Source organism: Schistosoma haematobium, chromosome 1, assembly GCF_000699445.3.
Source record: "Schistosoma haematobium chromosome 1, whole genome shotgun sequence".
Classification (NCBI taxonomy): domain Eukaryota; kingdom Metazoa; phylum Platyhelminthes; class Trematoda; order Strigeidida; family Schistosomatidae; genus Schistosoma; species Schistosoma haematobium.
The window spans coordinates 12,080,926-12,106,109 of record NC_067196.1 but is presented as its reverse complement, the minus strand read 5'-3'; the positions used below and the strand labels follow the sequence as shown (position 1 = coordinate 12,106,109).

At 33.7% G+C, this 25,184-nt stretch overlaps 1 protein-coding gene across 1 annotated transcript in view; it reads right to left on the bottom strand.

Annotated features, from left to right (window-relative positions):
* Positions 1-3,453: 3,453 nt before the first annotated feature.
* The window catches only part of MEC2_2 (Mechanosensory protein 2), a gene marked incomplete at its 5' end in the record, with an annotated part of 32,339 nt that continues 10,608 nt past the window's right edge, over positions 3,454-25,184 (bottom strand). Inside the window, 2 exons of the mRNA XM_012943817.3 lie at positions 3,454-4,245; positions 15,457-15,816. Of these exons, the coding sequence (XP_012799271.1) occupies positions 3,694-4,245; positions 15,457-15,816 (912 nt within the window). The 3' untranslated portion in view covers positions 3,454-3,693. The remainder of the gene's footprint in view (positions 4,246-15,456; positions 15,817-25,184) is intronic.

Genomic DNA, 25,184 nt, shown 5'->3' with positions numbered 1-25,184 from the left:
CTCAAACAGCACAAACTCGCACTACAAATGAAATAATGTTCATGTTAGATATATCACATGGTAGTTATAGGTGTTACCATTTGTTGTCATATCATAAAATCATGTTATTGATGAAAAATAATGAAAAATCAAAGTCAGACTATGAAACATAATTTAGTAGGTCTTGGTGTTCATGAGCGGGATGAAAGTTCAGAATCAGTCGAAGCTTTGTATGAAACAGAAGTCACCAGTAGTTAACATCTGCAACTTTCGCTTAACTGATGTTATCTATCAGCTAACAATTCATTATATTCAGGTCCACATTCAAAGGTCTTCTGATATTGCTTTACAATCGGAACTGCTCTTCTGCGAGACTGAAATATATTTTAGTCATATGAAACATACTTCATCACAACATAGTGTAACTTTTCGTGTTGGAAAAAATCAGACCTTGTTCAACAGACTTCGATCAACTTTAAAGGTTAAATGGCATGATGTAGGCTACAATTTTCTGACTGCTTATCAAAAATCCTATGTGCAAATCGAAATCATGAAATTTTTTAGAAAACACAGAAAATTGAAGATATCGGGACTTTCCTTTTATAAGCTAACCTTAACAACTGCTGTCAAACTTGTTGATGCACAATATTTTGTGTATGAGTTTCCCGTTTCAAAGCTTCCAGACATTTTGTATAAATACTGTAAAAGTGCTTAACAGTCGAGATTCTAAAAATCTCATGAGTGTAAATCGCTAAATGATTGTAGCTTATCCACTATTGGTAACCGGGAAGTATTGAACGAATGGTTCGTCCTACCACGGGGCTCCTCAGTAGTGCACATCCATCATACCGCTTTATTGTGCAGTTCCCGCATTTGTATTTTGAAGCCATGATCAGTTGAATTCAACCATTTAGGCTGTGAGACAGGCATTCAGCTCAGATCATTTAAATTGGCTACGTAATATGGCTGATTGAATTAAATTTGACATGTACATTTTCGGAAACTGACTCAGTGGTTTCGAGATGGAACGCGAGACCGAAGAGCCTAGGTTTGATCTCCTGTGGTAGTTCATGGATGCCCACTATTGGAGAGTCCTATAGCTGTCTAGCGCTCCTTAATTTCCACTGATTATCAACCTAAGATCATTTATAGGTTCCAAATTATGAGTATAATTTTAGAGTTAGATGGTGGTTAGAAATGGAATCCAGAACACATGTTTCATCTCAGTTTAAACTCATCAGCTGGATATGTCTGTTAAAGAAGACTGATTAGTTTTAGTCCTAAACATAAATCAAAACATTTAGACAATTAATTCATATGAGAATAGTTGTTCATTTACTTATGTAAATGACTTTTTTTTCTTATTCAATTCTAACCAGTTCAGATGCTTTGTAAATTTTTGCTACTTGGAACCATATATATATGTGTCATTGACTTTGACAAAGATTTGACCTGAATATAAATAACAATTTAATAACCTATCCTATCCATCAGTTTGTAATATAATAAATGTGTCATTTATGTGAATATGTTTAACTGATATATACCATAGCCTTTCAAAAGCATTGCCTTAGGCTTTATTAATTGATTATAATCAAATAATAGTCATATAATAATCATATGATAGTCATACTACAGAGATATAGTAATCACTATATAATAATATATTAATTTCATACGAATCTCACAATAATGAAAAAGGGAAACTTATTTTATTAATCCATTCACAAGATTTGTAGGTCATTAATTTCATCACTTTGGTAATTTATTACAATTTGTTTTTTCCTATGTAAATTACAATGTAAACATTTGAGTTATACTAACCTCTGAGTTGTATACTGCGTACTTACGTTTGTTACCCCTCGTGGTGGAGCATAGGCCTCCCATCAGCGTTCTCTACACTAATTGTATTAATTATTGCTCAGGTTGTTAGAAAGGGGAAAGGATCTAGTGGCTTCCGAAATATCTCGACTTTCATCATGAGGCGTCATAATTCTACTAACAGAAGATACTTCGATTCTGAGGTTTAAATTATTCACTCTGGTTTGCGTCTTTTTAGCAAGGTTGTTTTCTACGGGTTACGGTTGCTGACCCATTGCTCAATTCCCCTGTTTTTTACCCGGGCTTGGGGCTGCCGGTAACCCTAGAAAAGCCACAGGCGAAGTTGTGTACTGAGTAGCCTTTGCAATAATAATGTTTCACTTTTGTTTATTGCACAAAGGTGTGTAATTTCGACCACTACTAATATACTGCACTTTTCTTATCATTAGTATTCAAGTGATTATAAACTCAGACTAGAATCTGTTCAACGTCGTTTTAAACATTGTGTTTTTGACAGTAATTTTAACTAGCACTATGAATCCAAATAATCTTAGTTAAGTAATAATACTCGATTTAAATGATCTTTTGCTTCAATATATTAAACAAATAATATCTTACATTCAATAATGTAATCCTATTGTCTTCGTTAACCGAGTTGTAGTACTTTTAGATGTGGAGATTTCACTCTGCAATTTCACTTGTAACTTTTCAAGAATCGTAAACAGTTTGTGGCAGTCTTTTAACGAAACAGGTTTGTTAGCATCATTTTTGAGATAAATCGGAAAGTTCCTATCTGATGATGATGCTTCAAAATGCATACACAAATGATTGTACCTTAATACACTAGTGAAGAAATTACGTAGTAATCATTATTATGTTATGAATCCCTTACATAGTTAATCTTAAACAACACCGTATTTCCTTATCCAAAGGATGTATATGGATTGATTAGTTGGCATAAAATATATCCAAGTCAGTAGGCTGCAAAATAATCAAGCGGATATATGACGGTATCACATAATTGTATCATATACTATCCTTATGATTTTCTCCCAGTTTCGATCCTTAATATCTTAATTCTTTTATCAAGTCTTTGATGTCAGTTGTCAGTTTTTGAAACCGTTACTTAGGGAGAAGAGGTTAAAAACATTTGATTCACACATCAGTTATATCCATAGGAAAATTCATTTTTAGAGCTCCTTTGATAGTTTGAAGGGGTATCCTGGGCTCCAGGTAATCTACAAACTACTCCTATTAGACAAAAGCCTTCTTTGTCCTCCGTATTGTAACATTAACATCAGAATTTTAAAAAAATTTGGATTCAACGAACAACGTCTCATGTAAAACATGCTGAAGTAGAATAAATAACTTATATTATCAGCAATGTCAGGTACTTATTACGAAATTGGAATCTCTCTGAGTGAAGCACCAGTTGTTAAAACTCAATCGTCCGGAGTTCAGTTTCATTCCTTATAACTTTGTCGTAACTTCTCTAACCAATACTGGTTAATGTTGGTTCGTATCATGATAGAATCATTAGTCCCATCAAAGATTTCAGATACGCCTTGAGGATGAGAATTTATTTTTCCAAATATACCCTCTTCATTCTGTCATAATTGAACAGATGTTCAAACAATCAAACAAATGAAAACGTTTGTTTACAGAATATTTATTTCTACATTGACTAGTTGTGAAAGAAGAAAATATATATCGTTCATGCGAAATAAACATTTAAAAAGAAATTCTGTATTTCTATTAGGAATTTGAACTATATACAATGAAGACATGGCACCCTAAATTATGAAAAGAAGGCGGATCGTATAAAACATGGAAATATCAAAGAATTGATCTATAATTGACAGATTTTAGTATTATAGAATTTAAACTACATGCTTAAACTATTTGTGATAGGGACTCGATAAATTCATCAGTTGACATTTGATATGGTAACTTCAAGGAACTTGTTAAAATGTTTTCTTGGCCGGTTGCTTTGTACAAATCTTCCTTTTGTTCATTTTCATATTCATTACTATCCTCATCGTTATTATTACTAAGAAACTGAAGTTTATTATCTGCTTTAAAGTTTACATTTTCGAAAATATTCCCGCATAAAATATTATCAAGTTGTGCCCGAAACAGTGAAGTTAAATCTAAGGGTACTGGAAAAATAATTGTCGATTGTTTTCCTGATGAAATACTGTTAACTGTTTGAAGATAACGCAGTTGCATTGCAATTGGATGTTGTTTAATTTCAACAGCAGCTGCTTTTAAAGCACCAGAAGCACGCATTTCACCTTCAGCAGCTATAACTTTAGCAGTGGCTTCTCTGACAGACTCTGCTTCTGCTGCCATCGCTCTCTGAAGTTGTATAGGTAAACGAACATCTTTAATTTCTACTCTTTCAACTTTTACACCCCATGCTTCTGTTACAGAATCCAAGCATTCCTAGAAAAAGATAGCAACGAAGAAATTCAAAGAGCGTTTTAGTTAACAGTTTTTAAATGAAATTTATACGAGTATTGTATCGTAGAATGAGATTTTACAAGTTCCACTTCGATACAGTAACAGTGTGACTATCAAACAAAAGATGATTCTCCTGAATAACATTGGAATATTTTTCTTGAACTAAGGAAACTGTTAGATAAATATTCATGGAAATGATATGTTTTAAACTATTTAAAACACAACACATAAAAACACAGCACAGTTCATTCCTTGAAATAGTTGAATTCAGCAGTCAATTAAAGCTGGACCACAATGGAAAACTTGAAAGAACTGGACGACCGTTTCGTAATAGTGTGGGACTCCTCATCAGTGTGCATCCACGATCCCGCTTGCGGGATTCGAAATGAAACAACCGTTTAGTGCTTCCAGGTTTTCCTTGGTGGTCTAGCTTCAATCGACTCATGAATTCAACTATAAATTTACTAAAATCTCCACGAAAACCCCTTCTGATAATTATTCAGAATCTTAATTATATTGTCAAAAAACGCTACTCTTAGTAAATTAATTAAAGTTGACTAGTTTAGTTTCTGATTTTATAAAAGGTACAAAACATGGATTTGAACAATTAACGCTTATTTGCGTGTGTTATCGCTCATGTTTTTCAAGCGGATCTTGTAAGCCAATAAAACTCTACGACTGATTTTAAGTTGTGATTTTTTAAATTCATTTGAAAGTGTTATCCGAAACTATTTGAAAATATACAATTTACTCAAAAGATACTAAATTAATCGGAAACACTTTGGTGTATAAGTAAAGATGGATAGTGGCTAACAGTGGGATCCAAGACGCACGTTTCGTCCTATTTGGGACTCATCAGATGGATATACCTGCACCTCAGAGTTGAGTAGCTGAGTGGATAACGTGATGGCGTTTGAAGCAAACGGTACTGGGTTTGAGTCCCAGAGTGAACATCAACTCTGAGATGCAGGACGAAACGCATGTTCTGGATTCCACTGTCAGTCACTATCCATCTTTACTTATAAAGCTTGTGACTTAAGGTAATATCGAGACAGTCCGCAGTGGATGCACATATGTCAACAAGACATTGACAGATTGCAGTCCTAAACATCAATGGGAAGATACAAGCAAACAATACCAATTGAATTACACTTTAGTGTATCCTGGAAATTTAAATCAATTTTCCTCAAAGTAACTTATCAACATTAGAGCTACATGTAATCTTCATGGATGTTTTAGAATAGTGAGTGAATAAAAATGAACTGGACAAGGTGACATATAGCATTTTTTTCTGTTCATGTATATAAAAGAAAATTTCATGCTGCATGATAGCTTGGGTTGTCATGTAATTTAATGATAGATGGAATTGTTGAACTCTAACAGTCATCTAGGAAGGTTTCATAAAGAAGCATAGTGAACACTTCAACACTGAGTATTTTAAACGTCCCATGTATAAATTTTAAAGCAAACCAGATTTTTTTTGTTTATTATTTACTGTTTGAAAATCCTTCTTCTTCGCAAAAGATTTATTTCAGTCAACAAGATAAAGAAATAAAAACTTGATCTTGTGAATTAACAGTGGAGTACAATCAGTGTAGGGTGGAGACAGTTATTCAATTCAGACAATGTATGAAGAGTTTCTCAAAATCATGGATCGATCGAAGTTAGAAATTACCACCGTTGTATGCCGGCTTAGTGGTCTAGAGATTAAGAGTTCACTCACGAGACCGAATGTTCTTGGTTCCAATCCCACGTGCAAGATCATGGATGTACACTGTTGAGCAGTCCCATATTAGGACAAAACGGCCGTCCAATACTTTCAGGCTTTCAATGATGGTCCATATTCTGATCAACTTATGAATTCAAGTACTAAAATATACATAAAAGTCACTAACATCTATTACATTTTAATTGTACCATTCATTGTACCAAAATTGAGCTCACTAAAGTTGGTTCTTTTTACGATCATCAAAGAGAATACAAGAAGTAAATCATGCTGATTAAATAAATCTCTATGAAATTTAATTTGATTTATTAGTCCAAATTCGATTGCATAAACGATACTAAGAAGGTTAATATTTGCATTCATTTGTATTATTTTCAAAGACAATATTAATACATTAGATTCTTTGTTATTCTCTATACAATATTCAACTGTTTGTCAGAAAGTGAATCGTTTTTGTTTGGTTTTTGTTCTTCTTGAATATTCAAGAAAGCTAATGACATGTTGAATAAATGAATGAATTGTAAACTTCAAAGGAACAATTTATCTATTACACTACATGATGTATTTCATTATTGAATGAATTCTATCTGTTTTCTACATTATTACCTTTTCTACTTTCTTTAAAATTTATATGGTTTCTTCAATAGTGGTTAGTCTACATTCCAATATATAAATATATACAAGCAAGAATTCAATATTCTTATTCATTTATAAAGTTATAAAATTTCTGTCATCTCACGCAACATTTGACTAATGAAAAAACAAAACTCTTTTTCTTAACAGATAAAATTTTGGCTTTAAAGCATAGAATACAAAAAAACCCACAGTCTGAGTACCGTATACAGATATTTAGTTTAAACTATGATTTCTTGTTGGTAACCAATAAGCTTTCTTACTGGTTAAACAATTTAAAAATAAGAGAAATCTACTGTTAAATGAATATAATTAAATACTTTCTTTGTAGTAGTTGCAGTAGTATTAGTATTAGTGGTAGTAGTAGTAGTAGTAGTAGTAGTAGTAGTAGTAATAGTGGTAGTGTGGTGTGGGTTACTTATATCCACATAAGTAGTATATAATGATGGTCGGGAATAGAATGCATGTCGGTAGATGATCGAGAAGGAAACGACAGGAATGGAAAAAAATTGGTATGAAAACGCATGAACAATAAAATGTGATTCAATGGATTAATGTTTACAACAGGAACAGTCAAGTTTGATATGATAGATTGATATTTTGCAAATTAATGATTTACTATATGGTTCTCAGATTTTATTGAAGTGCTCTGTAATTGCGTGTCAAATGCATTCGATTGTACCCACTGGTGTTCTTGTTCACTACAGTAGTAGTTAGTATTAAGCTAGATTTAATTATCAACAATTAGATAATGGTAAACAGCTAGTTCATTAATATTTCATGTTGAGTAGTGTTGTTTCGTTTTCATTTCAATTGAAAACATAAATGAAATGGAATGTAATAGGAAGACAACTGTTTTCTTAGTAAATTTTGAAAATAGTTTGAGTAGTAATTATTAATGAAACAATTTGAAAGCTATGAGAGAAAGATTTACATAATGTTCAATGTAAAATATGCATTTAGAATGTAACAAAATGATTTAAATGAAATGTGTTCGCTCTTCTATCGCACACGCACCAACAAATGCAGAAGAAGACGACCAGTGTGGCAGCAGCCTCAGCAGCAGTAGGTCTCAACATACACAAAGGGAAAAGTAAGATTCTCCGTTACAACACAACACGCACCAAACGAATCACACTTGACGGAGAAGATTTGGAAGATGTAAAAACCTTTACATATTTGGGCAGCATCATTGATGAACAGGGTGGATCTGATGCAGATGTGAAGGCGTGGATCGGTAAAGCAAGAACAGCATATCTACAACTGAGGAACATCTGGAACTCAAAACAACTCTCTGTCAACCAACACCAAGGTCAGAATTTTCAATACAAAAGTCAAGACAGTTCTACTGTATGAGGCGGAAACTTGGTGAACTACGAAATCTATCATCCAGAAGATACAAGTGTGTATCAACAGTTGTCTACGCAAAATACTTCGGATCCGTTGGCCAGACACTATCAGCAATAAGCTATAGTGGGAGAGAAAAAACCAGATCCCAGTGTAGAAAGAAATCGGGAAGAAGGGCTGTAAGTGGATAGGATACACATTGAGGAAACCATCCAAGTGTGTCACAAAGCAAGCCCTCACGTGGAATCCTCAAGGCTGAAGGAGGATAGGGAGACCAAAGAACACATTATGTTGAGAAATGAAGAAAGACATGGTAAGAATGAACAAGAATTGGATAGAAGTGGGAATGAATGCGGTGGAGAGAGTGTGTTGGAGAATGGTGGTCGTTGGCCTATGCTCGATTGAGAGCAACAGCCATAAGTAAGTAATATTGTCGATTCACAATAAACTTATAGCATTTAATAGAACTGTGCAAAATCTATGGATTATTATTATCACAAGTTTTCAATTGTGTTCTAACAATGATTGGTTCATGATCTTTATAAAAAAATTCAACAATCTGCCCAAACCTATACTAATAATTACTACTGTCTGAAGCTATATCTTCAACTTAAAGGTGGTAGATCGTAGCTTCGTTGATTAGGTAAATGCAATTTTGCTACATATGACAGTTTGCTAGTATAAATTGAATAGATATCATATTCGGGCAATTTGGCAAGAGACCTAAGCTTGATTGTCGTAAATTTTAGAAATTTCATAGTTTATACCGATAAGTGATCTAACTAAACCATCATTGAAAAACTGCAAACAATGGTCTTCAGTTTCGTCCCGGGATCAGACCCCCTATCACAGGGACTCTTATATAATATTTTTGGCGTCACACTACAACACTTAACCTGTAAACTACTGGGCCGCTTTCCAGTGATGTTAATGTCTAGGTCTAATCAATCCAGGGTACTAAACAACCATTTCCACTGTTTTCGATGGATAACTGGTTCATATCCTACGCGGTTGCTCACAAGAGCTCCAGGAATTCTATCTTGAAGCCAATCATTAGCTACTACATGGTTGGTAGTAATATAAGGAAGTTTATAGAGATTGTAACTCAATTGCATCGAATTGATTATATTCAAATAACGTAATGCATAGTTTTTAATCCCTTCAGAGCAGTGACCAGTGGTGTTCAACCGAGTCTGTTATTAAATATTAACTCGCTGAAGACAATGGTGGATGTGTTGCTGAATTTTGTGGATTGGTTGAAGTTATACATTAACAGCATTGGATGCCGGCTCAGTAGTTTAGAGGTTACTCGTTCTCGCGCGAGGCCAACAGGTCCTGCGTTCGAATCTCGCAAAACGAAATTGTGGAAGCGCGCTACCGAGGAGTCTCACACTAGGTGAAGCGGTCATCCAGTGCTTCAAGGTTTTCCATGGTGGTCTAGGTTAAATGGACTCATGAACTCAACTATTAAAATAATTAATTTAGTTTGAAAAAGTTTTAAGAACGAGTAGTATATTTTAACAGTAGTATTCAATCGTTCATTTATACTAGTTTCACATTTATTTCCTAAATGAAACTTTGCACATTTATATTGATCAAATCGCATCAGTTTAATCAAGTTTATTGTAATGTTAAAAAATATTATAATGATTTATTAAGTCACGTCGCACAGCAGGTCATTGAAATATTTAACACCTATAGATCACTGATAGGTAAAGAGATTAAATTAATTTCATTCAACCTGCTGTGAACACTAACTGATTACATATCATTATTATTTGCCCGTGAATAGCAAAGGCATCAAAATTGCCTTTTTCATTTTAGAAATGGGATACAAAGCGTTTCATGCTTTGTATCACGACCCTGAAAACAGAAATCGGACCCAAAATCTCTTGTCTCATGCCGAACACTTAAACTGAAGACCACTGAGCCGGGTTTCAATGGTGTACAAGTCTAAATTTAATCAACTCACGATGTTGTGTGACAATCTTTCATTGTCTTCTGTGGGTACCTATCTTACATCTGACACACTTTAAAAATACAAAATTATTGGTTAGCAATAAAGTTTACAATGATTCATATGAATTTTGATTTGATCTATACATGGTTCCAATAATAATAAGATGCCTGCATTGATGATCTACGGTTAGTTTTACGTGAATGATTCATAACATTGAAAAATTCCCAGATTGTTTTTTGAATTAATGAGTTATCGATTGATAGTCAATGTCAAGTTTCAACCATGATTAAAAATCCCTTAAATAGAAACATTTAGAAGGGATATAAATTTATGTTAGAACAGATGGTATTCAGCTAGCAGTGATATCCAGATGATAAGTACCAAATAAGCCAAACAGTGAACCTTGTATTTCATTTCTATTCATATTTCACTTATTCTATGTAAACTTATGATTAAATGGATATACCGAGGTAATCTGCACAAAACACACATATACACATTAAGATTAATTGCAATTCACTTGAGAATACTAAGAATAGAATAATTTGAACCGTTACATATTAAATTAATATATAGTATAGACATTTAATTGACTTATACCATATTAAAGGATATATTACAATCGTTGAGATCATGAGTCAATTGAAGCAAAATCACCATGGAAAACCTAAAAGCACTGGATGGACGTTTTGTCCTACTGTAGAACTCCTCAACAATGCACATCCACGATCGCGCCTCGCAAGATTCCAACCCAGGATCTATCGGTCTCGCGCGTGAACGATTAATACCTAGACCACTAATCCGGTCTTCATCCAACATGGTAATCTCTAACCCCAACTAATCCACAAAATTGAGCAACACATCCACCATTGTCTTCAATGGTTAAGCATTCGCTCGTGGGACCGATATTTCCAAGGTTCAAATCTTGCGAGGCGAGATCGTGGATGCACACTGTTGGATAGTCCGATCATAGGACGAAACAGCCGTCCAGTGCTTCCACATTTTCCATGATAGTCTAGCTTCAATTAACTCATAATCTCAACTATTCAAATTACTATATAATATCCACAAAACCCCTATTGATATTAAAGGATATATATTTACTATAAATAAAATATTTCCCTAATCTGTAATCTTATACATAAGACAAAGTTATAATATAAACATTGTTCATGTAAACAAAATATAATAATAAATAAGAGATTATTATTATTACTATTATAATCCCTATGAATGTGAACCACACCTTTATAACTAATAATAAGATTTATAGTTATATGAAAAATAATGATTCCCTTTCTATTCTATCTACTTATATCAAGATATTGAAATGAATATCTAATCTAGTTACGTTTTTCTTTTTATGTATCTTTTTATTTATTTATTTTGTTTCCTGTAAACAATAATTAAACTCAACCTCTTGATCAGATTTTCTTTTTTTTTTCTGTTTTTTTCTTTTTTTTTCTTTCTTCTTTTGAATGAATCGATTAACATAAGACAGTAATAAAAAACTTATGTCCATTTTGGAATTAATTCGATCAACGAATTTAATCTATTGGTTCAAAAATCACTTAATTTTTCTTTTAGGTAAACATTGTTCGTTTGTTTACATTATAGACAAATAGAAAGTGAATATTTTGAAGAAGTTCCTATTGAATGAATTACAATTAATATATATATTTCGGTGATTAAATATGATTAGAAACTTTAGAGATGTAGAATGGTTATTTCTTATGTAAAACCAAATCTTTTTTATCATGATCTCAATTTAATTCAAATGAGTTTATTAATTAGTTATAAAGAAGGGAAATATTTGTAGATAAGTTAACAAAAGAAGAGTTTTGAAGAGTTCCACAATAGGATGAAACGGTTGTTCAGTGCTTTCAAGTTTTCTATAGTGGTTTAGCTTCAAGTGACTCATGATCCCAACTATTAAAATTATTATAATATCCATAAAATAAACCCTTTTGATATTAATCAGCATATGCACATTGGTGACTGGCTTCATGACGTATATCTGTGGTGGTCGATATTCAATATAATCCTTAAACTTCGTATACAGTTCGTCTTGTTAATCGTTCTGTATAACGCTCCAACGGTATATTAATCAAAAGGCAGATACGAAGCGTTGATTACGTTTATTATGAGACCACACACATATATCCAAATGTACAGACGCGTTAAAAAAGCATAGAAGAGTTGTGCCGATAGGCAAGCAAGCGAGCGAGAGCAAGAGCAAGAGCGAAACGAGAGTGTGTGTGTGTTGAATATGAGTAACATGGACATATATATACCATGCGAAATGAATGAGTAATCGAATCAAATAAGCAGTTAGTAGTAAGATTAGCAGAGTGAATAAATGCGTAGGCAGTAAGCCATATCCAAGCATACGTATTTCATACAAGCACAAAATAATAATAACGGTACAATAAATTGTTATAGTGCGGATGACTTTGTCCGCTAAATAAGTTAGCAAAAGGGCTTAACTGAGTTAAATCATAATAAACTCAGTTGCACGTGAGTCACTATATATCCAGGAGTTCTGGTGAAAAGCAGTGACCAGTGGAGTCCAACCGGGTCAGATGTGAGATACTAACTCACTGAGGAAAATGGTGGATGTGTTGCTCAATTTTGTGGATTAGTTGAAGTTAGAGATTAACACTGTTGGATGAAGACGGGATCAGTGGTCTAGGTATTAATCGTTCACGCGCGAGACCGATAGATCCTGGGTTGCAAGCTTGCTAGGCGGGATCGTGGATGTGCATTGTTGAGGAGTTCTACATTAGGACGAAACGTCCGTCCACTGCTTTTAGGTTTTCCATAGTGATTTTGCTTCAATTGACTTAGGATCTCAACTATTAAAATTTTCCAGGTTTTGTGAAGAATTTAGCAATTTAGCAATTGAATTCTATTAGTCAATTAAACTAGATCAACATGAAAAACCTAGAAGCATGAGACTGTCGTTTCGTCTTAGTAAGGAAACTCCTCAGAAGCTCTAATTGACTCATGAAATCAGCTATTTTTTAAAAATTAGTTCTATAAAAAATTTTAATGATCACCTATTCAGTAATAACACTTTAAACGTTGGTCGATTTTTCTAAGGTTTATTTTTATATCTTATAGTATGAGTATTCGACCACAGTAACTGAGTTATAATACAGTGGTATTAGTTCAAGATAAATATATGATAGAAATTAATTTACAGTTGATTGATTACTGATTATTAACCAGTGTCATATGTCTCAATTCCTTCTTATTAATGACAAAACTCATGGTCAACTTGCAATGTGGAAACAAATCTATGTGACTTTATATCACGGGTACTATGTTGATTGTAAGCTGATACTTTGAAAAAGCATCAACTCCTTGAAGAATAAAAGCCATGCCAAATAGCATGGAAAGTAAGTCAAGCAGGGTATCCTGTAGACTACCTTCAGTTACCACCTTATGTATGATAAAGTTAACTTATTTAAGTCATAAATCTATCCAGGTTAGGCCATCATTGAAAATCTGGAAGCACTGAACGACCGTTCCATCCTATTTGGTACTCCTCATCAGTACGTATTCAATATTCTGCACGTTGTAACCCGACCTAGAATCTTCGATTCTGTGCGCGAAACACTATCCCATAGACCACTGAGCCAGTTTAACTTAGATTGGTTCATGGCATCAATGAAATTCAGTAATCTTTACAACCTCATACTGAAAAGTGATTTACACAAATACACCCAAACATTTTCTTGAAAATAAGAAATCTTCGTGATTTATTTTATTCAATCGAAATAAATATTCACATATAGGTTTCAATTAGGATACACTATAATCAGAAAGGGGTTTTATGGATATCATGGTAATTTAATAGTTGAATTCATGAGTCAATTAAGGCTAGAACACTACTGAAAACCTGAAAGCACTGGACAGCCGTTTCGTACTAGTATGGGGCTGATCAACAGTACTCATCCATGATAAATTAATTGATTGATTATTTGAGTTTCCCATCTATTTTACAATCAGCTCATTATAATTCTGATAAATAAACTTTAAAACAAGAACAATCATAATCACATGTTCGGTACTGATTTTATATCTAACTACAAAACTTTCATTTTAATGCATACTTTTGATAAAAATCTGATCCAAAGCAATTCTTTTCCATGATCTATATGTTTGATTGCTAATATTAAGCATATTTCAAAAGTTTCATACTAAAATTAAATATGTCAAAACCTTCGCATGTACTATTGTTAATCTTCAGTTAGATATAATCTAAATATTTCCAGAAGAGAATAAGATCTGTTGAGTAAAATGAAAGATTTTGATCAGTATATCATTGAAAGTCAAGAGAGAATGATATGGAGTAAAGCAACGAAATTTAAGATCAGATAGTTCATTGATATATATATATATATATATATATATATATATATATAGAGAGAGAGAGAGAGAGAGAGAGAGAGAGATTATAAATGTAAAATACTTATGAATTGGAACTTCTAAATTGTAGGATTTAAGTTCGAATACATAGTATTAAATAATAATGATGTTTAGTAAATTAGTTAAATATACAATGGGATAAACTTTAATTGTCCTATAGTTTTTTAGAAAGTTCTATAGTAGCTTTGATAATAATATGTTAGTTGTTGCATGGAAACAATCATTTATTTCACAATTTATTCAAAAGTATGACAATAGGAAGATACAAGTAAAACAAGTAAATTTCAACTCCACCCCAATGCACAAGCTAATGGCTGTCAGAACTCAGTAGCCACCAAATAGGAAGAAACGCGCGTCAATCTAGATTCCACTTCTATCCACTATCCATCTTTGCTTGAAATGCTTGTGACTTAAGGCTATATCGAGGCAATCCGTATAGGATGCACATATGATAACATGAGACTGGTCGATTGCAGTTCTAAATAACCATGGGAAGATACAAGTAAAACAACACCAAGTGAATTTGTAACAGCTTAGGTTGGTTGGTTAAGAGTTGACCTCAAACAACCAAACATATGCCAAGACAGTATTGTTCAAGTATTCATTCACTTCCTTATTTTTTATAAGCGTTATAATCCCTACTATCTTATATTGAATGTTGAGAGCCTTTGTTTGTCTGAAAAGATAATCCCACGCTCCACTGTGACTGCGCGAAGATCGAAATAAAGACCTATTCACTACTTGTCTGGTTTCTTCTATCAATAGCACGAGGGTTACCTTAAGGCACGATAAATTAATGCGAAATTAATTGCTAATTTAATGAGTTACATTAAGATTCATCAGTGTGAGGCACAAACATTGTAACAAATAGGTACAGTTTTATTGATAATTTTCAGTTTTGAAACGTAGGTTCATTTTTCTAAGGTACTTAACAGGTATATGCAATATTTTATTTTTTCTGTTAACTGCTAAACTTAATTTAATGTAAACATTGAAATTTTATACAAAAACTCATTTTTTGAAAACCCACAAGATACATTAAGATTCAGTTGTGACATTTAACATGATATTTATTATATTTGTGTAAGCCTACCTGCATTAATGCTGCGATATCTTCTCTAGCAGTAAGTAATTCTTCTAAATTTACTGTACCTAGTACATTAAGTAAAGTGGTTTGTCCCAAAACTCTGGTTGCTCGATTAGCGTCTTCAACATTAACTACAGCACGTACAGGGTCTCTTACACGATAATATACAACTGCATTAACTACAACTGTGACAGAATCCTTTGTAAGTACTTCTTGTGTAGGTACATCAAATGTAAAAGTACGTAAATCCAAAACACGGTAACGATCCAAACAGGGAAGAACGAATATTAAGCCTGGACCTTTAGCAGTTGCAGAAACCAGTCTTCCAAGGCGAAATAGTACTGCTCGTTCATAGTGTGTTACAACCTATAATAAAAAAAATAATAAAAAATCAGTTATATTAACTAATAAACTGAATGGAATACTTATGCAACTAAAAAAAATTGTAAAATTAAATTATGTTTCATAGTTGGATGAAAGCATATAAATTGCTTTCAGTTGATATTAACCAATAATAAATATTTGAGTTGAAATGTTGAATTTACAGGAAGAATCTCAATCGTCTGAAGTCTAGTAGGCATTATAATATATTTATTTATTTATTTGAACACATAAATATTAGTACAAGGGGCCATCAGATATATATGCGCCACACAATAACAATGAGAATGGGAAGAGAAAAAGAATGTAAGGTGCGTATAAGAGAGAAGAAAAAAACACAACAATATCGACCACAGATTATTGTGTGGTAGAGTAATAATAGTAATAACGGGGCAAACGGAAAGGTATATTCAGAAGAATTCCTTCAGTTAAGGAAGATACAACCACTTATTATGAAGAAAGTAAAAGAAGGTTACAGCAGGATCGCCACTGACTTCTATTCTGAGCCATATCTGATAACGTCTCTAGCCACTGTGTAGCACCATCTCTCGGACCCCAACCAGGGAGTCCTGAAGGACCAACAGAAGCCAGTCCTTTGCAGCTTTCTTTCATGCCACGACACCATGTCATGCACTGACCACCTCTCCGCTTTTTCCAACCAGTCCTAGAGTCGGCAAATAATGCACGACGTGGAATTCTCTGGGACGAAATTTGTGGAACATGTCCAAGCCACCTAAGTCGATGTTTCAAGATGGTGACACGAATTAGATCGTAGTATATAAAAGAATAGTTGGGGGGATCATTTTCTATTAGTATGAACATAAAATACAAATTTAGTTTCAGTTTGTAACTGAATATTACCCGTCATTAAAATATGTTTCTACTTTGTAAATCCATTATATCTAGACTACATAATATATTCTATAAACAATCTTTACTGAGATAATATGATAATTAATTCTTACCCTGAATATAAGGGAATTGTGGAGATAATAAAATTTTTAATGTTTGAATGCTTGAAAGATCTTAGCTAGATCATTAATGAAAACCTGAAAGCACTCAATGACGGTTTCACCGTACCATTGAACTCCTTAACACTGCTCATCCGTAACCCTACATCTGGTGTCGAATCCAGGACCTTCGACTCAGCGTATTAATATTTAACCTCTATACTGTTGAGTCTAGATCAAGTATTGTACACGTATAAATTCAATTCACGATATTGATGAATATTCAGCTATTGCTTGTAAGAGATAACTGTTTCACATACAGCACAAAATGAACTCTGTTGATCACAGATTCTCAGGTTTTCAAGAATGATCTGAGATCAATCGAGGATATATACTACTTATATCTATCGACATCAGTAGCGCACAGTACATTATCATCAGAACAGCAACTCAGATTTTTTAATGTATGGAATTCCAATAAATGAGTTTCATAACATAAATTGTATTTCTAAAATGATTTTTAAACTCATTGAAAGGAATTTTACTAATCCCTTGATGGGGTATTCAAGTCATGATAAAATCTAATCAGTTTTAGAGTGTTTTTTACTTAACTTCATGAAGAACTAGGCAGAAGTTAAAAATTTTATTTGATTGAATATAATTTTTTTATATAATGATTTGAAAATGTATAAATGTCAGAACGGCAAACTTGGGATTCTTCATCCAGCATTTATAACCTGAAAGCGTAGGAAGGCCGTTTCGTTCTAGTATGGAACTCCCCATCAATGAGCACCCACGATTCCGTACATCGAACTCGGATTTAGGACCTTCATTTTCGCGCGCGAACTCTTAACCTCTAGATCACTGAGTTGGCATCTTAAGGTTTTAACGTCTAACTTTAAACAGTCCGCGGAATTACGCGATCATCTTTCATTTTCCTCGGTTGGTAACTGCCGGATCAGTGGTTAGGCCTACGCGCACGAGACCGAAGGTCCTGGGTGCGAGCGCCGCGTGAGGATTGTGGGTGCGCACCGCTGAGGAGTCCCATTTTAAGACGAAACGCCCGTCCACTGCTTCCAGATTATGAATGGTGATCTAAGATTGATCGATTCATAATCTCAACAAAAATCTATATCTAATTATCACATTTCTCAAAAGTTGTGATGAAAAATTTATGTTTAATGTGGATATATGATTCTACAGTTAACTTCGTTAGTAAAACCTTTTTATAAACAAACTTCATCATGTATACTAATCTTTCTTACTTAAGATATGAATGTTTATTGATCTCAGAAATGTTTGATAACCAGAATCTGTCTAGACCGATTGATTTTTTACGCCATGATTTTGGCATTAATTCTTGTTTTCGGTCTTGCGTTATTGCTTAGAGTCGGTAGTTTAGCCATTTAGTTACACTGATCCTAGTGAATTTAACATTATTTAGGAGGTTGGTATGTGTTCACTTTTAATGGATGTGCTTTTTCCAAGAATAGTGGGACTGTTGGAACTAATGGGCATCATGTCACAGAGAAGTCAACTGGTTAGTTGTAACAAAAATATTTAAAAATTAGGAGAGAGCGAAATAAAGGGAGAGTATGGATACCGGGCAAATAAACAAATTAATTTAATCAATTAATTAATTAAGCAAATAAGTAACTGATGGATGTACTGTAACAAAAAATAGACTGAGATTGTAAGACATAAAGTATGATAGATGAAGTTACTGATAATGACAACAATATTAATGGTTAAGATTAAGTACGATAGAACCATTGAATGCATATCGACTTAGTCAGTTGTTATTTACAATTTAATAAAAACGGTCACAGATCATAAGTACATTCATCATCGTCAAGATTTGGACAAAACAGTCGTCCAGTACTTCTAGGTTTTCCATGATGGTCTAGCTTTAGTTGGCTCATGAATTGAACTAATAAATTACCAAAATCTCCACAAAACCCCCTTCTGATATATGATTTTCATTAGGTATACATTCCTGAAATAGGTTTTTTCTCCCCCGTTATTTTATTGTTTATTGTTAAATACTATTATTGTCACTTTTCTATCAAATAGGATTTTACACTTGGAACAAATGTATTATCTATAAGTGTTACATAATTAATTATCATATCAATATAATCAATCAGTGTTTATTAACTTAACCGTTACATTTGTAGTGAACGAGAACACAAGTAGGGATAATCGAATGTATTTGAATACATAATTACAGAACATTCAGTAAAATCTGAGAACCAAATAGTAAATTTTTCAAATGCCCTGGTATGGCCCAGAGTGGGGTGGGCCCACCCACCCTTTCGAAAGGCTCTCACATGACCACGCGTATACAGCCTCTGCCAGGGAAGTCCTACTCACTGCCTTCTCGTGGCGGGGGTGTTGTTTACGAAGTTGAGAGGACGAAAAGCGAATGTCCAAGGCTTTAACCAGATCCCAAACCAATGGTGCACATGGGCTCCAGTATCCTGCAGGAACAAATGGCGTATGAACCAATCGTTGGTCACTAGCTTCCATGGAACTGCATCTTCTCACGATGCTCCATTGGCTTGTGGGTCAGACCTTTAGGTCAAAAACTAGGGGTGTGGCCCCCTAAGAAAACCACCTGCTTCGGTCTGGGCACCCGGGCAGTATCACAGCCCTCATACAAAGTGTGGCGCATATGTATTCGGTGCCTCTTTGTACCAATATTTATGTGTTCAAATAAACATAAAATAAAATAAAATAAATATATTAAATAACTTTACAAATCATCGTACGGCTTTATTCAGTAACATTATTTTCCATTAATTTTCGATACTATTTTCCATATGAATAAAAAACTAATAAGAACTTTCAATGTAGTTAGTCAAAACACAATCCAAGTCTTTGTGTTCATAAGAAATTTATGACACCTTTATCGCTTTCTTGGCCTTAAAACATGATTTTATTTATTATTATTTTCCATACTCTTCCTCTGTTTATTTTTTTTCACCCCCTACCACCCTATTCTTTTCTGAACACTTTTTATTACGTAATCTTATATTTTTTTATGAATGTTATTTCAGTGTCTATATTTTTCAATTCATTGACCTGATTCCCACTGTGAAACATAGATACAAGCCTTTATTATCCTTATCACAATCAGTACACCTGTCATCACACTACCAATTTGTACTTTTCACTTATTTATGTAATCCATTCCACTATTATCATTGATTCATAAACTGCCTTAATTGGTTTAGTAATTTCGTATATGCATATAAATATTACTGTATATAACAGTAAAGCTTGATGTGAATCGTATCGAAAACAATATTTTATTCGTTTAAAGATTCCCGTCATATTAAAAGACTAATATTTGAACGAAGAATATTCTTTTCGATAAATTCTCTTCAGGTTCTACAATTCTATATCCAAATTAATAATCCAAAAAATGGCCAGGTTAAGGGCAAAGCACATTGTTTAAAGCATGTGAGAGAGAAATAATAGTGCAATTACAATTCGATCAAATGAGTAAGACGTAATACGGAGGGATGTATGCGAAGTGAATGAATCATGTATAGGGGAGATTAATGATGTTTAACCAATAATAATAATAATAATAATAATAATAATAATAATAATAATAATAATAATAATAATAATAGTAATAATAATAATAAAGACAAAGATTTATGAATAAAGATAACAGAGACAATCACAATTGACTACGAAAAGTCATTGTCGAATTAGGTCATTCAGTAGTTAAGATTACGATTGATTAATTGGCCTTGATGTTGGCCAGGGGAGGAGGAGTGGTTGAATATATTTCTTCTGTACGCATAGCTCCGGTTTCTTCATCCGGATGGCTACTGCTTCAGCTGTTTGAAGGACTTTCAGTCTAACCAGTTTTGGCAAAAATTTACTGACCTTATAAATAATTGAAAAAGATTGGTTTATACTGGCACTATGACCGGTTTGTACTAAATGGGCCAATATTGAGGTGTTCACTTTCTTCATCAAACCTTTGTTTAGCCACTCTGGAAGGTGTTCACGAGCACGAAAATATAAATTTCTAGAACTTCGACCAATATAACCCGCTCCACAGGAGCAGTCGAACTGATGAATACAAAATGAGATGGTCATTCTAGGTAATTCATCTTTTAGCCTCGGTGTAACCATTGGGCGCGTATAAAATACTAATCGCAGTTTTCCGGCGTTAAAAGACTTTTGTATTGTCCTACGTAATCTCTGAGTTAGTATTTCACTAGCCGCATCCCTTCTGAATTGTAGACGCATGAACAGGGATTTCTTCGTGACTTAGAATGACCACCTCATTTTGTACAATTATATATAATTGTAGAACCTGAAGAGAAAACAATATTACTTAAAGAGGAAGAATGTATTTGTAAAATCTCACTGAATGAATTTGAAGTAAATCCAGCATTTCGATAATTTTTATGTTTGATTATATTTTCCTTAAAAAAGCTTGAACCAGATTGTTAGGCGAAACGATGGATTTACTTCAAATTTTATTCGTTGAATTTTTACAAATACATTCTTCCTCTTTAATGTTTCACATCAAATCGGTGCCCAGATATTGTGAAACTATTCGATCAAATTTAGATGAAAGTTATTATTGAATATTGTTGTTGTTCTAAATCACAATATGGGACTTTTTCAAAACACGAATTACCAACTGATCTGTTATTAACTCGTATAAGCAATAGGAGTTCTGTAAATTAGTCACTATGACAAAAAGTGTCAACTTGTATTGTCTTAATTGTATACGTTTATTGAGGTTGTAATTACTGATGTACTGTTACAATAAGAACTATACATACCTTTCATCGTCTATATTGATATATACTGAAAGTAGGAATTAATCCATTTCTTGGTGGGTATTTTATAACAGTAATGGATTGTATTTTGTCATCGGTAAACAATGGAAACTTATGTTTGGAATTTAACGGGTTTTTTTCAGTTATATACTTTTCGATACAAGTTTGGTAACCATGCACTCCTTTATAAAATTAACATTTACGTTTTTTTCAATCAGCGTTGCGCTGTACTTGAGATACTCGTTGCGAATCTTGAATGCAAATGTTTTTTTAATAGATTTCAGTATAGTGAAAATTCCCGAGTTGATATTTAGTACAAATAAAATAATTAAATCGAAGAAATGTATTTTCAGTTTCAATGTCAAAATGGGAATTTCCACTTTAGGTTCTTTTCGAGAAAATCATTTAACATATCAGTACAAATGTTTGGAATACAGTATTATTGATGATGTGTCATTCCTTTTACACTTGTATTTTTGTTAAAATCTATTTGATTAAGATACTTATCAAGATAAATATATTACGAAGATAGATAGTGGCTAGCAGACGAATCTAGGACGCGTGTTTCGTCCCATCTGGGGCTCGTTAGCTGGATGAACCTGTACCTCGAAGTTGATGCAGGCACATCCAACTGAAGAGTCCCAAATAGGAAGAAACGCGTGTCAAACTGGATTTCACTACTAACCACTATCGATCTTCGCTTAAAACGCTTATGAATTAAGGCAACATCAAGTCAGTCCTCACAGGGTGCACATATGCCAATAAGAGACTGATCAATTACAGTCCTAAATAACAATGGGAAGATACAAGTTAACAACATCACGTGAATTTAAATATAACACAATTTCAATTAACTGTACCAACCACACCCTCATTAGATAAGTAAAACTCAAGTCGATATTTTGAAAAATACCATAATTTCAAGCCTAATTAAATGTAAATTTCAAAACTTTGAAAATTGGTTGATATAGCAACAAGGTAACTTAATTTGTAAGTTCACTTCAACTAACGGAGACGTTCTGTAATAAACGTTTCCCTTTACAGGTACCATCTAATCTATACATATAATTTATACATACATAATTATCTGTAGATATAAATTTCTCGGTTTTCAACAGAGTGGGAAATTACCGTATATTTGAAATATTATCTAAAAAACATATCACATCATGCACAAAGTGTATTCATATTCTGAGAACCACTGTAAAAGCTTATTTAGTCATTGGAATGCTTTTTCAAAGTTCAGTGATATTACTTGATACAACTAATGAAATTAGCCAGTACAATGGAAGATGGTCACACAATTTCGTGGATTGGTTGAGGTTGGACATCAACACCGTTGGATGCCGGATCAGTGATCTGGAGGTTCAGCGTTTGCGCGCAGGACCGAAGGCTCTGGGTTTGAATGCCGCTAGCATGACCATGGATGCGAACCGCTGAGGAGTCCTATATTAGGACGAACCAGCCGTCCAGTGCTTCCAGGATTTCAATGGTGGTTTAACATCAATCTATTCATGATCTCAACCAAAAACTTAATAATCTCCAAAACTCTATACTGGAATTAAATAAATCAAATGAGTTATCCACATAATGTTTGGTCACCTAAATTACATGACAATGACATTCAACTCATTACTAATGATTCAAGTATATTGGAGATGAGGACAGTGGAAATAGTCTCTCAGTCGTGAAACAACTGGATATGAACAAGTACACCAATGGATTTCAGCTGAGCGTTCGACCCTCTGTTATACAGCCCTGGTTAGGTACTGTTGAAGAATATTATACTAGGGCAAAACAGCTATTCAGTGCTTTCAGATTTTCAATGATCGTCTAACTTAAATCCACTTATGATCTCAATAAAACACGTCACAGTCAATAAGTTTTTCAGTCTCATTCCATTTATAATCATTTTATCCCATAAGAAAAACAAAATTATATGGGACAACTTTCATAGAAGATAAATTCAAAATAACCTAAACATTTTTAAAGGGATATAATAAAAATGAGTCTCTAGGCGAAATAAATGTTTTGTAAGTTGATATTCATATACTTGGAGTGTATTCTAAACAAACAAGTTAAATTATTTTACATAACATTTTCTGTAGCGTATTATTCAATTTTTGCAGACTGTATGGGTTGAAAAAGTTATATTACATGAGGAGTAAGGGAAAGAAAATATATTTCTTAGAATACGATTGTAACTTCGCCTGGAGTCCCTCCGGGGGCTACTGCCGGTCCCAAGCCCGGATAAAGAAGGAGGGTTGTGCATGGGGTTAGCGACCCAAACCCGTAGAAAACTAAATCGCTAAAAAACGCTAACCGGAAAAACGCTAGCCAGAGTATACGATTGTGGAGGTTATTGAATCTTACTTAAGATCATGAACCGATCAATGTTAGGTCACCATTCAAAATCTGGAAGCATATTACTGTTTGATTTTTTTTCATTTTGCCAATGTATTTCAAAATTTGAACAGTTCAGTCAGAAAATTATGTTTAAACTAGTATATCAATGTTAGACATTAACACCGTTGAATGCCGGCTCAGTGGTCTAGTTGGTTAAGCGCCTGGCGCGAGACTGATAGTTCCTGGGTTCGAATTCCGCGAGGTGGGGTCGTGGATGCGCACTTCTGAGGAGTCCCACAATAGGACGAAACGGCCGTTCAGTGCTTTCAGGTTTTCCATGGTGGTCTAGTTTCAATTGACTCATGATCTCAATTATTGAAATTACTACAATCTCCACAAAACCCCTTCTGATACATATCAATGTTAATTGTTTTTCCTACTTATGTAACACATTTTTTTAGTTTAAAAGCAAATGACATATAGATTGTTCGTTCTTGACAAAAACACACAATTTTTTATTATTATCTACGTACGCAGTTACAAGAGTGAAAAGTTAATCAGTTTATTTAAACTTGAAAAGATCAAATAACTGAAGAAACAACTAAAAGTATAACAAGACAAAAGATTGAATATGTCATTTCTTTCTATGGAACGTAAAATCTAAATATTGATTTCATTATGGATCTTCTGTCTAAACAAAGATGGGTAGTGGCTAGAAGTGGAATCCAGGACCCGCGTTTCGTCCTATTTGGGATTCGTCAGCTGGATGCACCTGCATCCCAGGGTTGATGTTCACTCCGGGACTCGAACCCAGTACCGTTCGCTTCAAACGCCATCACGTTATCCACTTAGCTATTGAGTTCCGATAACCATCTGCTTGTGGGATGGATCTTCTCTCTGTACGTATAATAATCTTATTATCATAAACGCTGAAGTATTCTCTTTGTGAACACTTGAAAAATACTTCTGTAATCCTATACTATAAGAATGAAATGTATACTTTATTTAACTTCACATACTATGTAATATTTTTATATATAATGCGCACATCAAAGTACAGTCTGATACTCTTAATGAATATATCACATGAATATCAACTACAAATTTAGTATAGCGACATATAGACACGCCCCTAAATGCTCTGGTACGGCCGAGAGTGGGGAAAGTTAGCTTCCCCTCTCCAAATGCTCACACACGGCCACACGTATAAAACCACTACCAGTGAAGTCCTACTCATTGACTT